Genomic DNA, 16,711 nt, shown 5'->3' with positions numbered 1-16,711 from the left:
GCTAATTCCTTCGACCAGGCGCAACATTGAGAAAGTGCAACAGTTTTCAGTTTGGTACCTCCTTTTTGCGACTGCCTCCAGTTTCGGTAGGAAATCCCATCCTAGGATTCAGAGTCGAAGTCTGCTAAGGGCTGTACATTAACAGAGGATGTGCTCGAGAGTCTTCTTATTTGTTCTGCATCTCCTGTGCATTATATCGTAAGTAAAGCTCAACGTAAACAATACCCTGCTGGTATCCCAACTAGAGACTTTGTATCTGCCGTTATGGTTGTAGTCAGCACCTTTCATGCCGTGAACCCAGACCCTGCTCACTGCTAACCACTACACCACAGCGGCCGCATTTACACTCTTATTAAAAAAGCAAAAAATATATATACACATATGCATATACTTATATCAAAAAATGTTTGTTCGCAATATTTAAGTATTACCTTTGTTAACTCATTTTCTAATTTTATTTTATTTTTCTTTTCCTTACAGAGAATTTCATAAAAGGTAAGTTAAAAAATCGCTAATTGGAAGAGAGAGATTAATTTTGTTTTGCTAGCGGAAGGAAGAAGTTTGCGTCAGCCGTTTAGTAAGGCAGTATACTGTACTTTTATATATGTAACATTTCAACGAGAATCAGATATTAAATAAAAATCTAATGAACAAAACTTGATTTTGGATATTTTTAGGTCTAGGAAAAAGTTTTATGTAGCCAAACTGCTACACTTTTTAACTATTTTTAAGCATTTTTTTAGCTTTTAAGCAGGGAAGACTATCACAAACTTTTTTTCGCGACCCAGTCTAATGTACTTTAAGATTTATTTATTATTTAACCAACCAGTCTGCTCAAGTTGTGTGTATAATTTCTATTACGTCAGGCACTTCCGCTCTAATAAATTGTTAAATTTATGCTGTCATATTTCGTTTCAGTCACTTACCTAATTTTCACACTCAATTTTAGAACTAAGCAAGAATATTTTTCGGTTCTAATATTCTTATTTTTTCGCATAACACTTTTCTATAAAAGGTTTAGGTATTATTTTAATATAAAAATATAGTTCACTTTCTAAAAAACCATTTAAGTCCGAATTTCAAACTTTGTACAAGATTTATAAAAATTCGACGATTTTCAACAAATGTTCATCAAAATTTCAAACTTTATATGCAAAGTTTTATTTTTTGACGGTGTTGTTTTCTTAACACCTTCTCGAATTTTCCTAATTTTGTACTAAGTTTTAAATTCAGACATAAATACAGGCCGATTCTGAACAGAAACTCCCCGGGAGCCTTGCCTCCTTTTCCTTTCCTCCTATCATGAATAAAAATTCCCTGAGGATTGGCCTGATAATTTTTGTTAGATTGTGAGCTATGCAACATGTACTTGCAAAAAATTATAATAAACAAAATAAACCCGTACATACTTATGTAATTTAAAGAGGATTTTTCTAAGACAAATGTGACAAGAATTTGTAACTGATACAAAATAGATCCGTTATTTTACATTTTCCGTCATTTGTAAACTCTGTTTAGTCAATGCCTTCCAGCTCACAAGCAATTCCTTATTTAAAAAAAAAAATAAAATGTTTAAGTGATTTTCCTTGAAAAACAGAAACATTGCCAAATACACGAATGCACCGAGATCAGTTAAGAGAGCCTAAGCAATCAGGCAGGTTACTTTTATTAAACACGATTTTAAAGCAAACAATCGAAAGTTTACTTTTCCATTTGTTGACAACCAAAGGCTGAAAATTTTGCAATAATTCGAAACTAGGCGCCCATTAAAAATAAAGGGAAATTAATTTAAAACACTCAAATTAAAAATAAATATTTGTATTATAATGTGATTTTATAGAAAATATTAGAAGCCCATATACATGCACAAATTTTTATATACGGAGATAAATATTTATAAAATACTATATCAGTTTACCCTACATTTTGCGTTTTTCCTTAATCTTTAAGTGGGTACTTACTAGCTCTATCGAAAAGAATTGCGGAAATTTACCGCATTCTACTATTAAGTGTATTGCAAATATTCATTTGTTCGTAAATATGTACATATGTAACTAGTACTACATGCGAGTAGCTTGTCTATATGTACACTCAGTTGCATAATTTTAAGACCGCCACATATATTAACCAGTTTTGACTATTTTCATATTATTTCATTTCAATTATTTTCTTATAAAAGTATAGTTCATTCTGTAACAAAGAATATGCCAATCCAAATTTCAATCTTTATGCAAAAATTATAAAAATTCATTTTTGGAAAAGTTTTGCGTTTTTGTATAACAAAGTACGAGTTTCATGTGGTTACAAAATACCGTTGAATTTTGGATTTTTTTTTTTTTGTTGACGGTGTCATTAATTTTCTTCCATACAAAGTATGTTCCTAAATTTTTTTAACTGATATTTCACTCCTCCACTTTTATTTGCATCATATTTATCTTCTTCTCCATCTCCATTTTCGTCAGTATTCTTATCTTGAAACGTTTATCAGACAACGTAAAAAATAAACGTCGGACAATAACTGTTATCAAGCAACGTAAAACTAAACGTTGTGCAATAACTGTTATCAAACAATGTAAAAAATATACCTTGGGTTATAACTCTTATCGGTGAAATAAAACATATTCTTCATCGAATAACTGTTATGAAACAACATTTTCGTTCAATTTCGGAATTCGGGCAACGTTTTCAATTTATAAATTCGAGATTATTTTTGATCACTGCATAGGGCTGCCAGATATCTCTGTTGCCAAACCGGGACACTTAAGGGTGGGAAAGGCCTCTCGCTCCCTTCCCTTTCGTTTCGACAAAAATTACGTCAGAAAGGATGTAGTAAAATTTTATTTTGACAAACAAAAAAACATAAAAACATGAGATCATGAGATCATTACAACGTACACAAGCAAAACAAAACAATTTATCACAACTAAAGCAGAGAGAATTTTTCACAATGCATGTACCTTTTTTGTTCCTTATAAAAATACAGTTTACACTAAATACATCAGAAAACATAAAAATAAAATTTCTAAACTTTGTTCAAAACTCGGGAAAATGCAGTAAATTTGGATACAAATTCGCAATTTTCCATTCAGACTTTTATATACAAATTTTTAAAATGAAGTTTTGCAGCCCATAAAAATTTAGTTGATTTTTGGTATGGTTTTTACTGAGAGTTTCTTCCATACAAACTACTTATGTTCGACATTTTTTTGTATGTGGAAGACACTGTCAGAAAAAAAATAAATAATTGCAAAAAATCAACGAAATTTTCTGGTAACTTCAGACTTGCACTTTACTAGTTGGCTCAAAAGCTACATTTTCAAAATTTTTCTAAAAGATCTGATTGGAAATTTTGATCTGATGAAATAGTCTCCGAGCTAATAATTTTGTACGGCATGGTACTTATAAGTAATCTAGGTTTCAGGAAAGAAAAAAAAATTAAATACAAGGTAACATTCAAATTTGTTTCGTTGCTGTGAACTTGGTTCAAAACTTCTGGCCTTTGCTTAATATAATTGTAAAACTCTGAGCATGTCATTTTAACGTATTTAGGTACATACTTATATTAATCATCAACTATGGCTTGTGAAAAACGTGCTAAATTAAAAAAAAAAAATCGCATATGAAAGAGCACCAACCCAACTCGTAATAAATTTAAGTATACAAATTTTAGTATTTAGTATAGAAATATTCAATTCAAATACGCCAATATTAAAATGAAGCGCTTTGCACTTAACGGATGCTTTTTCAGAATTAAGTTAAAAATATATATATTTAAATTCCATGCCGCCTGTAATGAGATTTGAACCCTGACGCTCTGGAAATTAGCAAATTGTGGCAAGCATCTTCGTGCACTCCGCTACAGCCAGACATGTAAATGTACATTCAAATGTTCAGTTTGATTCAACACCACGTGTGCGTGGTATGAAAGTATTGTTTTTAAGTACGAACATTTCAAAACGATAATCAAATAAAAAATATTCATGTTTACTATGCGTTATTTCCCCCAGTAAATTCATAAAATTGTTCTCAATATTACAATGCATTGTTTCTCTCAGTGTAGTCATTTTTATTCAAAATTTGTGCAATCAAATCGAAAACCGGGACACTTAAACGAAACCCGGGACATTTTAAGGTTGGACCGGGACACCGGGACAAATAGTCTGAAACCGGGATATGTCCGGGAAAACCGGGACGTCTGGCAGCCCTATCACTGCACAAAAATGCGTTAAAGGCGCAGTGAAGCACGCCCGGTATTTGCTAGTAGTCAATTTTTTCAAGCGAAGAAATAAAAGTTGGTTATATTTACTTATTACCTCTGAGCGAAAAACTAAAATTCAAGTAGTAATAATTTCTTTGAGGCGAAAAATATAAATTATAGTTATTATTTTAAACAAATTTTATTGAGCTTGAGGTCGTTTTTATATGAAAATTTATTGTGGAAAAAACAACAATAGTTTATAAATGGTAGAAGTTATAGCTGCTATTTCGATGATCACCACATCTCCTTATCAGACTTCTTCATCGCGGTCACTGGGATTCGACCCAGCGACGCCTGCGATGGGAGGAGTTTTTGGCAGAGCTGAATGTTCTACTGGAAAAATATTTATTATTCATACTTACATGTATATATCGTCACCGGAAATGCAAAAATATGTAACAACATCGTAAATGAAATGGAAAAGGTCGTGACTAATATTTTATGTATTTTTTTTATAAAATGATGTTGGGAGTTGTAATTCGATGAAATTCATCATATACATAAATCAAAGAGTGAATTTTGAATTTTTTATTAGTTATGCTTTTTATGTATATGTATATGCATCTACATATACATATATATGTATGTATGTAGGTATGAAATTTGTGCGCGAAACCAAAAAAAAAAATATTTGAGGGATTCACAACGGTGTCGTAAGTGTCGTATTATTGTATGTCGTAAACTTTAAAAGCTTAAATAAATGTTTAGAGAACTTGACACGTCAACCACCTATTTTTTAACACTGCTAAAATTCATAATTTGACTTTGATGGTACTTTGCAAACCCCCCTTTAATATATTTTTTAGGCGTTTGAAGTTTACGACATGCAACAATACGTCACTTACAACACCGTTGTGAATACCCCAATTGTACATACATACTTGTTTATTTTTGAACCTTCATTTCTCAAGTTCAAATCGATATAAAACGGAAATGGGAACTAACTTTTTAAAAATTTGTTTTCTAAAAGGGCGAATTTAGTATTTTTGATTAAACAAAGAACCATTTTTCAAATGTCATAATTTAAATTCAAATACAAACATTCGTGGCCATTACCTTGACATCAATAAATCATGAAAAAATTATATAATACATGCAAGAACTGTTACAACAAAAGGTGTAGTAAATTAGTTTCAAACACAACCCAAGAAAAATGGCAAGGAAACGGATAAATGACGTCCGCCTGAGTGTAGATGCATTCGAAGAGCGGAAGTGCAATATGAGTGTGTGCCAAAAGCCAATTGCCAGACGTAGAGCAGACATATGTATGTTTGTACACTTGTAGTCAAACATACAAAATGTGCATAAGGCGTTAGGGATTCGTAAAATTTCGCACGATTTGCATTCAACACTTTCATGTGCCACTTACAGCGCCCGCCATGACAGGCAGGAAGTAAACACACAGATAGTACATATAACAAAACTCAGCGATACTATATTACAAACACGGGGAACCATTTGCTAAATCATATAGTTAAAAAAAAAACTGTTTTTCTACTTTGCTTTGAACTTGAACTTGACCCTTCGTTGTGTGCGCATACTTATTGAATTCGTGCGTTTGTGTGTTTGGAAAAGCGCACACGTACGAGCAACAAGTGGTCGCGTTTGGTAATAGAATGAAGCTGCTGGGAATGTGTAGCCGCACTATCAGCGGCAGACAAGAACCTTCTCTCATTGAGATGTACATATGTTTGTATGTATGTACATACATATTTATTAGGGTGGTCTCAAAATGTCAAAATTTTAATTTTGTCTTTTTATTTTGTTCTACGTTCACAATAAAGACATCACGAAATTTTCATACTTTTATTGTTGAAACTTATTCGTATACAGTCAGCGTCAAAAATATGAATACGCTGACATTTCTTTATTCATATTTTCCAAATCAAATTTTTCTTATTTTTTATTCCATTCTTTAGAAAAACTTTGGGTATGCATTTTTGTAGCCAATAAATTTTAGTAAAAATAAAAACTGCATACCCAACATTTTTCTAAGAAATGGAATTGAAAAGTGGAGCATTTTTTGATGCATTGTTCTTTTGGTATTTCTTGAATATTTTTCCCGAGTTCTATATTTAATTGAAAAAATTTATTCTGCTTATTTATTCTTGCTTTTCTATTGAATAAGCTATATTTTTATAAGCAAAAAGTGGTATGAAAAATATTAGCAAAGAAGATCGTGAAAACGTCAGGGTATCCATATTTTTTACGCTGACTGTAAATTGATAAACTCGCTGAGTCAATATTTTGTCGAATTTTTGTGATTGAAAAACAAAATTAGTTTTTTAAAATGTTGTATTTTACGAGGATGTCTTTATTTTGTACGTAGAACGAAATAAAGAGGTGCCCACGGTGTTAATGTTTTAAGGACCACCCTGGTACTTATGTACATATGTATGAATGTAAACATAAAATATTTGAGCGCTTAGCATGTATGTATGTATGTACATGTATGAATGTATGTATGTATGTACGTACATATACTGCCACATAGATGAACTTGAGAACAAATATATATTTTAGCATTTCGTCAAAATCTCAAAGCAAATGAAAACGAAACAAAAAAATCTAAAATTCTAAATCCGAAAATAATCTTTTAAAATCCTAATCAGAAACCTATAAAATGCAATTAACAAAAATATTTCAGTTGCCTCCGCAGTTGTTGCATGATTTATATGCGTTAAGTTATTTCAAGAATTAATGTCGGGGGCATTCGAAAAATAAGATTATATGAAAAAAATACCTTATAAAAATTACTTGGGTGAAAATGCGCGCGAACAAACCACTTGTTTACTTATGAATAACAAAAATTTGTATGGCACTATGCCAAGTGAAATGAAATTTTTTGCATTAATTGCAAGCAGTCTTGTTTTTCATTTAAAATACATGTGTGTGGGTATATTTTTTTATGAAGATAAGTACATACACATATATACACGGGCTCATCCACTCTCCATACAAAAAAAAAAAAAAAATCAGTTCTAGATTTGCATACAAATTAGAAAGGGCGTTTATCGTGAGAAATCGAGATTTTCATAAAGAAAATATACGATAGAATAGTTTAAGCTCGGAAGGTATGCACAAAAATGTTTAGAAATTGTATCAACGGAATCAAAATAGTGAGATTTTTTGAGGTATTTTAAATCGGTCTAACTGGCGTAAATCTTAATATTTTTCCGAAATAGAACAGAAATAACCGGTTTCATAATTTCGGCAGAAAAACAGCACTCTTTTTTTTGCGAGGCACCCTAATATACAGTGGTGGACAAATAAATGAATACACATTTTCTTTCACTGCTGCCTTCTTATGGCATCTGCTCTTAGATAAGGTATTTCTGAAAGGTGTTTTATATCAACACGAGAAAACTAAACGGAGGTGCCTCGTGATTATAAGCAACAGCTCGGTTGGGTTAGCTTACACTTGGCCTAACAAACAGGTTCACCACATTGACCAAACACTGCTTCGGTTCGTAGTGGTAATAGATATATGCGAACTTTTAAATTCTTCTCGTAATGCACTGTTCCGCAAGAGGTATTCTAATGTCCTCTTAACACGGTCTACATTGCGCACTATACACGTTTCCTGCTGTCTCAGCCTTAATTTGGCCGCATGAGTACTCCAACAACCATTCTGAAGTTTTCTCTTGGGAGTGATATTAGATATGTATCTGGTTCCTGTCGCCTTTAGTCTTAGCGCTTATTTCTCTTCCGATTTTTTTGCTATCACGTCTATTCGGTGTAGATTCAGTACTTTTTTTTAATACTGCAGTACGCAAGTAAAAACAAAACCAATTAAAAAAAAAGTATTGAAACAATAAAATTTTGGAAGCACTAAATTAATTGCAATCTTTTAATGCGGTCGACTAAAAAGGATTCGTGTAGGTTGAGGTTAATTTGTAAATGGCTGTTAGAGTGTAATCCGCTGAAGATCGGCCGCTATATACAGCCACGCTATGTTGTGAAGATAATTCAATAAAACAAAGCAGTAGGCCGCAGACAATTCAATTAACTTAAATTGGCGCGTCCAGTCATACAAAAGTACTTGTGTGTAACGATATGTACATATGTATGCGCAACTCGCCGGCAGTGAGGCAACTTCTGTTTAAATTTGCCGCCAGTGACAATGACAATGACAAAACTAATGATTTTACATTGTCTTTACTTATTTTTCGATTAAATTTACCAATTATATGAGAGCGAAAATGCCTTAAGCGATGGCAACTATTGAAATGAAAAAATACTAGCCACTGAGAAAAAAAAACATTAAAAATGAGTTACCCGAAAGGAAAGCTTATGACCTTATATGCATGTCTCTATGTACATGTATCGAAAAAGAAATTCAATTGTCATGCGAACGCATTTAAAGTGGGTTGTGTGTACAAACATATTCGTAGATGTACTACCAATGCAAAAGCACAAAATTCAATCTTAAATTGCGGGGCGATGCACAGTAGGCGAAATGCTTTTTCTAGCAGCGGATGAAAATTAATGTCTTCTGAAATAATAGAGTTCACTTTAGCTTTTTTAGTGATATCATTATAATTAATCAACAAGTCATTTAAACATGTTTGTTTTTTGGAAACATTTTTTGATTTGAAATACCTAAAGCTCAATAAAAATTGTTGAATGTGATAAAAAATATATAAAAAAATTATTTTGAATCTGAACTGATTAATAATTCAGGACCGGAAACTTCACCACACCATTCAATGACGTAGGCGCTCGAAGTGTTACCAATCAAAAATGCAATAGTTTTGTCTATTTTTTTTTTTTACAAACATCAGGTCATCATAAAAACATGTCAAATTTTAAGAAAAGAGTATTACTGTTAGATGTAGCATCCTTTAGCGCGGGTAATAGCATTAAGTCTGTTTAAGCTAGGGTGGCCAGATGCGCTGATTTAATCAGTACATAAACTTACAGCCTAAAAGCATAGACAGACGGCAGCGTTAATCCAGATCAACTCGTTAATTCGGAATTATCTCGGGAATTAACTGCAGTTGTTTGTTGTTCTACAACATTTATTATGTTTACAGCTGATTGAATATAGATAACAAAACAAAAGGTATCCATAGACTCAACAGTCGATTGGTAGTCAAATGAAAAAAAATGGAGGATTTTCATATTCCAAAATTTGAATTTACTTCCGCTAGATCGGCTGTTTCGACCACTGTTCGATGTAGGGTTCCGTATTACATTTTCAAATGCCGCTTTATGCGCCCGTTACAGCATACACTCGTAAGTACATACGTGTCACCAAATGTGTTGCCCATTTCACTGTGCAATGTAGGTGCAGTGGCTACGACTACTATCACCATCTCCGCCTCCCTCTCCCCTCCATCGCGACTAGACACTGCTTTGTAGATTTATAACTGCGACGGCGATTTGCAACACTGCGTAGGTGTTATTGCACGCCATATCAGTGGCAATTGCCATTAGGTTGACTCTGATTTTGTATATTTCAGCCTGTAAAATGGGTAAAAAGTCGATTGGCGAAAACGCTGAAGAGCACTTAAGCGCCCGGATAGTTGCATAAAGGCGCACTCAAAACTGTATAAACATTAACATACATATATATAAGTACAAGTACATGATATGTTTGTACACGTGTAAGCGCATTACCTAGCTTTCATATGAGTGCATTTGTGCATACATACATACATACTTCCCGCAGCTAACAGCTTGACATATCTCTTTGCCAAACATACAAACGCAGCAAATGCGGCACAATTTGGAAAAAACAGTTGGCACACAGCCGGCAAAATAAATTAATAACAAATAATAAAACTGTCAAATGGCTATTGGCCCGAGGACATTTGGAGGCCAAGCAAACAAGAAGTTAACTATAGCAGTAAAGTAAGAGGCCGGGTCGTTTCGTTTAAGCTGTAAGCCGAGCGGATAGCATCTGTCTTCAAAGCGGCAGCCAATAGCCACCAACCAGCCACCAGCCGAAAAGAGCCAATTAGAGCTTTCACCCAAAAAATGAATAGGCTTTCATTTTTCATACACTTCATCGTAACATAATGCATATAAGACAATTATTGCTATTCGCAGTGATTTATTGACATTCGTATTATTTTTAATGTTATGTATGTATGCCTCCCGCAGATATTGCAAATACTTCATCAATTTTCCACATTTCAAATGTGCTGTTGACATTTTAAAATAAACCACTTCAATCGATTTGCAAACTTACAGGGGGACACGCAAGTGTGTAGGCGCATGCAAGCGACAGACCGACCACCACTTGGGTGAGCAACTCCACTGCAGCTGGTGAATGCAACAAGTGGCGATGGGACATTCACAAATGTGCGCCAGCAATATTGATCTGCTACGATTAAATAAAAGTAAAAAGTGGCTAGTTGGTTTTTTATCTAAAGTAAATTATCTTAAATCTAGGAGGCATGAAATTTTTATCTAAATAGTATACATTTGTATGTATATAAGTATATGTATTGAATATCGTTTCATTTAACTAAACAACACTTTTTATAATATACATATACCGCATATCCATACCGACATATGTACATACATACAGTTGTCCACAAAATAATAGGAGTGCGATATTTTGACCAGTTTTGGCTATTTGTCTTTTCAATTTCAAACTTTTTAATCAGAATCTTAAAAAAAAATTCTGGTATGCAGTTTTGTAGCACATTCAATTCTAGTCTGAAGAAGTGCAAGTTTCAAGCGGCTAAAAAATTCCGTTGATTTTTGGCAATTTTTTTGCTGGCAGTGTCCTCCATATAAAAGAAAATTGTCGACAATTGTATGGAAAAAACGCGAAACACCTTTAACCAAAAAAAATCTCAAAAATCAACGGAATTTTTTAGCCGCTTGAAACTTGCACTTCTAGAATTGAATGTGCTACAAAACTGCATACCAGAATTTTTTCTAAAGATTCTGATTAAAAAGTTTGAAATTTGGGTGAAAAATTGCAAAATTTTTATAATTTTTATACAAAGTTTAAAATCTGAATTTATATGGTGTTTGTCGTATAGCCAGCTAGGCTTTTATAAAAAAATAATAAACATTAAATAAACAAAAGACAAATAGCCAAAACTGGTCAAAATATCGCACTCCTATTATTTTGTGGACAACTGTACATTTGTACATCGTTGGTAGTACATTCGATTGTCTTTTGCGCCTTTATTCCAAATTACTCCCAGACACACCCATTTATCTAAACAATTTTAACACATTTGCATTGCGAAAATTGCAATTTAGCCAACTTGTTGCGCGTAATTGACCATGTAAGTACGTGTGTAGCACGCCTCTCCTTTTTTACGAGATTTTCATGCGCGCCGTAAAAACTGGTCATCGTCATCGGCCAGAGCATCACAAGCTGCATAAACAAACACTCTCAAATAACTCGATCCGATAAGCATCTGTATGCACTGATTGCTGTCGCTGATACCGTGGATTCAAAGCGACCAGCACCACTGTATAAATGTGCACATGCACTTTGGTGAATGCATATTTGGAATTTTCTAATTTAGTTACCATGAAATTAACATTGATTGTCAGATCTCCATCGCTGTACGCGCATTGTTTTTGGAGCAATTTAGATTAACTTAAATTTGAGTCAATTATTTTTTTTATAATAAAATCTATAGTCACTGATTGCGCAATTTTTTAAGTTACTTAGTATGAATTGAAAAAATATGGTCTAGTAGAATGCCTTTGTGTTTATTTTCGACCGACTTCAAAAAAAGGAGGAGAATATCAATTCGTCGGATTTTTTATTTTTATTTTTGTGTAATAACGTGGTCCGTTAACCGTTTACTATAATTCTTTTTTTTTTTTTTTTTTGAAGAAAAGATGGTTCCTCAAAGGTGGTCCCATACTAACGTGGTTTAGATACGATCATTAGATATCGAACAATTAAATGGTATTTACTCTTAAAATTTTATATTAGGATTGAAGTCGGTTTTGTTTTTTGCTCAAAAATTAACTAGTTTTGTTTACAATCATCTGAATTCGTGTCTGCACACTATGGGGATAGAGAAAATTTAATGAATTCCCAAGAAAAGGCTGTATTTTCAACAAAAAAAAAACTGTGACTTTCAAAAACGGTGGGATTTTTGGAAAGTAAAGGTTTTAATTGTCTTATTTTGGTTGTTGATATTTCCGACGTGGTAGGAGAATATGAAAATCTTCGGCATATTGAGGGGGTTGAGTAAATACGCAAAATTGCATATAAAATTATAAAATTTTTAACTCAAAAATTAAAACTTTAACTCTCTATAAAACAAGTTTTGAGCAGGTGGTGCAAAGCTTGTGGGGATCGTATTGCTATTCGAGTGCGGTTTTCCGTTAATGTCCACATGTCATAGACAAATAAACACATTTTAAGTTCTTCTACGACGCCATAGACCAATACTGCTTTTGTTTTCATAGCATAAAAGAGGTATCTAGGGTTTTCAGAAAACTACTAATATTTTTCTTGCTCTTTGTTTATTAACATCAGGTTTATTAGTAATGTTTCGACTCGATTGTAGTCTTAGGACTCATACCTCATCAAAACAGATAAGATTGCTACTTAGTTCCAATGGAAATTGTTGACGTACATAAGATTGCAGAGAGAATATTAGCTTCCGCAGCAATTGATAGCTTATCAAAACTGAATTGCTATAGATAAAATATAGCGAGTAGGAAATCGTGTGTAAGCATTCATGGAAACACTCAGTGTTTTTCTGGTGACAGAAGCTACAACATCTGCCGAGGAACGCTACTATCTGTATTGAATTTTTTAATTATAATTAACCGAAGTACGCAATACATTTGTAAGTTTTTCAAGTTCAAAAATATGCCGAAGGAACGTTATAGGTTTATATGTACTATAAATAGGTATTTAGAGTTTGAGAGGTTTACGTATATTTCATCGTAATTATTAAAAGTTTACCAACTATTAAAATTTGTTCTCTCTTTTTCTTACAGATTACCTCCTCATCGATTCCTACCGTCTTCAGCTAACACCCACGCCCATCAGCCGGTTGTGTGCTCCCTCCTTATAATCAACTGCCGTACCTATCTAGTCTTGAGCTAAAGCATCCAAACAGAAGCGCTCCCTTGCACTCTCCCACACACACATATATAGACGCACTGAAAATGCCGCTGGTACTCACACATCCCCGAACGAGGCAACTGCCCATACTCTGCGCTTCGTCGTTGCTACTACTCTGCGCACTACTCGTTCAGGCCTCACCCACACCCAACACAGAAGCGTCCAGTACTGTTAATCATACAACAGCCGACAGCAATAACTACAACTGCCCTGCAGACTGTGAATGCGTACTGGCGCAGCATACACACTCGCCTTTCCTGCACGCCAAATGTTCCAGCTTGGAGGGTTTGCGTTCCTACGAAGCCAAAGAAGATTCACTGCCCATACACTCGCTGGATCTGTCATATTTGAATTTGAAACGGTTGTCACATCCGCTGGAGAAATTGCCCGATGTCACATCAATTGATCTGTCACACAATGAGCTGCACGAAATTGGTCACCTTGGGCGACGCATTAAGAAGTTGAATCTCAAACACAACCGCATTACATCGAGCAAGTTGGCTAAGTTGCCAGCACATTTGCAGGTTTTGAATCTGCAACATAATGACATCACCAGCCTGCCACTGGAATTTACACGGCTTTCGAATTTGGTGACACTCGAGTTGAGCCACAACCAAATCAACTGCTCTTGCGAAACTCTGGAGGTGCGCAACTGGCTTCAGGAGCGTCATGTGTTCATGGAACACGCCGTCACATGTACGTATCCGACCGAGGCTAAAGGCAAGCCATGGTTGCAGGTCAAACAGTCGGACATTTGTGCGCACGAAAAAAACGGTCGTGACGAGGAAGACAATGAACTGATGATGGGCGACCAGCCGATCGAGGGCTCGGGCGATCTGGACGATGAAGATGAGTTGGGAAAGGCATTTATACCCATCGATAAGGCGAGCACAGCCAAGACGAACTCGGTACAATTGGACACAGTTGAAGGCTCCGGCGATTTGAGTGACATAAATGCGCCAGTCAATTTAGCTATGACAACTGCTGTGCCTGATATAGAGAACTCGGAAGAACATGCTACAACCGATGCGCCACATCTAGCGATTGAGCAGGCGGAAGAAGAGGAAGATGGTTCTGGTAGCGGTGCTGGTCCATTGATAATACCCAACATAGCACGCGGTCCTCTAATTACAGATGATTTCGAGGCACCCGATGAGGATGACACCGATGACGCTTTCGACAACAAACCCGTTGAACAACCCGCACCAGAAGAGGATGTGGAGGAAGACAAGGAGGAGGAGGAAGAGGAGGTGCACAGAAATGGAGCAGATATCTTCGGTGCCGGTATGGGAATATTCGACACTAGTGGTTTTGAAGAGGAAAAAACTGAAGCACACGCAGACGACAAAGCTCTTGAACCGGTAACCGAAGACGCCATTGTTCCAGCTGTGCAACAAAATGCTGAATCGGAGGGTGTGTTCGGTGTAAACACTGAGGGACCTACCAGCGGCGAAGCTAGCCCCATTTTAACCGCAAATGTGTCCAACGATTCAAAGGACGATAGCAATGCCACCTACTTTTTGCTGGGTGTGCTCGGTTTAATTGTTGTCGGCTTGATACTCTATGTGGGCATCAAGCGCTGCAAACACAACCATAATGCCGCGCACGATGCGGAAAACCCACGCCAAACCGAATTGCTCGACATGGACAAGAAGAACTTAGGCAAACCATTGCGCAACGGCAACGAACATTCACCACTCATTGGTGACCAAACCAAATCGGATCACGCGAAACCGATTAATGGCACCGGCCAGAAGAAACCCTACGACGCCAACGATGTCAAAGACGGACCCAACCAACAACAGCCATTGTTGAACGGCAATAATGGCACCGGCCCCGGTGATCATGTAACCAAAGAGAGTGCACCACCGGCCACAGAAGCAGCTGCACCACACGAATATCATCCCATCACACCACGTTACCCCACACCGAAGTCGCCACGTGCCTCCAAGTATGCACAATACCCACAAGCGGGTGCCGAGCACAATAACAACAATGACGATAGTTATCTGCCTTCGTCGCCGAAATCAGGACGCTACTCTCCCGTCTATTCACCAGAAACGGGACGTGTTAAAATCAAACTAACCGAAACACCTCGTCCCAAAACGCCCATGTTGGTGACACGCAGCAAATCGAATGCGGGCGATATCATAACGACGCCTGTGTTGGCGACGAACGGCATCGACAACAGTCTTAGTGTACCCGGCGTGCATGCGCCCACAACGACGCTGGTGAATGGCCACTAAGCGGTGTGGCGTAAAGTGGTGCGGTGCGGTGCGGCGGTGCGGCGGTACGGTGCGGCGGTGCGATGCAGCGCAAAGCAGTGAGGCGGAAGGTTAGGGATTGATGCAGTCATACTGGGGCTAAATACGAGTGCTGTGCCGTGTGCGTCTAATCGGTGCTAACGAACTAGAAATAATAAAATCAATTTAAAAGAACAAAATTTTTCAAAAAATAAAAAACAAAGTGTAAAATGTGAAACTAATTACATGGGTACTATATCGGAAGACTACTGTAAGAGAAACTGTATAGCTTAGAATTTGTAAAATGTGTCAAGCAGTCGATAAGTTTTAATTTACACTCCGGTGGTTAGCTAATATTAAAGGACAAGTTTACAGAGATGTTTATACGTTTTTAGATGAGGGCTGAGCTTTCTGAGCTTTGTTTCTTTAACTATCATAACAGTTTCAAACAAATTTTTAATGAGACGTTTTAAAATACGATTACGTAGAAAGTTTTTACCGTTATGAGAGATTTTCCCATTAAAAAATTTTATTGAAAATACTTATCAAAGAAGCAATGCAAATGTGCCAAGAAAATGTGCCTTAAAGAATGAGACATATTTTTTGTAAAAGAAAGTAAGCACTGTATTTATACAGACCAGACCAAAAGAACACCAACAAAGTGACCAAAGCACTAATTTTTTTTAAGAGAAGCATGTCGCTTTTATTTACGTACATAGCACAGTGCGACAAAAACGAAAAAATTTCAAAACACATGAAGCAATCAATATGTAGTATGTAAAAGTATTCGCGAAATTAGGGGCAAAATATAGTAAAACTGCGTTTTTAGTTTTCTCCCTCAGATTTTTTTATTTTTCTTTTAACGACTTTGATTTTTAAAAGATATGATTTATTAAAATAATTATAAAAAAAGAATCAGTGCATTGTAGAGTAGCAATATGCATATGTATGTAAGTACCCAATAAGGGAGGAAATTCTATAGAATTTTAAAAATTACATTTTTGGTTCACAAGAACGCATAGGTGTTGAAAATGGCTTTTAAATATTTTTTTTTTATCCAAAACAAATAAAATTATGAGCTCAATTTAATCGAAATTTTTTTTCAAAAATAAATATTTGAAAATTTCAAGGATATTCAAG

At 35.5% G+C, this 16,711-nt stretch overlaps 1 protein-coding gene across 1 annotated transcript; it reads left to right on the top strand.

Moving 5' to 3' along the window:
- Positions 1–463: 463 nt before the first annotated feature.
- wdp (Leucine rich repeat protein windpipe) lies at positions 464–16,444 on the top strand. Its single transcript, XM_017630511.1, has 2 exons — positions 464–495; positions 13,202–16,444. Exon 2 carries the CDS (start codon positions 13,373–13,375, stop codon positions 15,572–15,574), a length of 2,202 nt encoding a protein of 733 aa, XP_017486000.1. The 5' UTR covers positions 464–495; positions 13,202–13,372; the 3' UTR covers positions 15,575–16,444.
- Positions 16,445–16,711: the final 267 nt, after the last annotated feature.

This window comes from Rhagoletis zephyria, unplaced genomic scaffold, assembly GCF_001687245.7.
Source record: "Rhagoletis zephyria isolate East Lansing unplaced genomic scaffold, Rhagoletis_zephyria_1.1 Rzeph_scaffold_07802, whole genome shotgun sequence".
NCBI lineage: Eukaryota > Metazoa > Arthropoda > Insecta > Diptera > Tephritidae > Rhagoletis > Rhagoletis zephyria.
The sequence above is the reverse complement of the archived record's forward strand: the minus strand, read 5'-3'. Positions and strand labels throughout refer to the sequence as shown.

Coding starts and splice junctions, on each gene's coding strand:
- wdp (XM_017630511.1), top strand. CDS start 13,373: ATGCCGCTGGTACTCACACATCCCCGAACGAGGCAACTGCCCATACTC.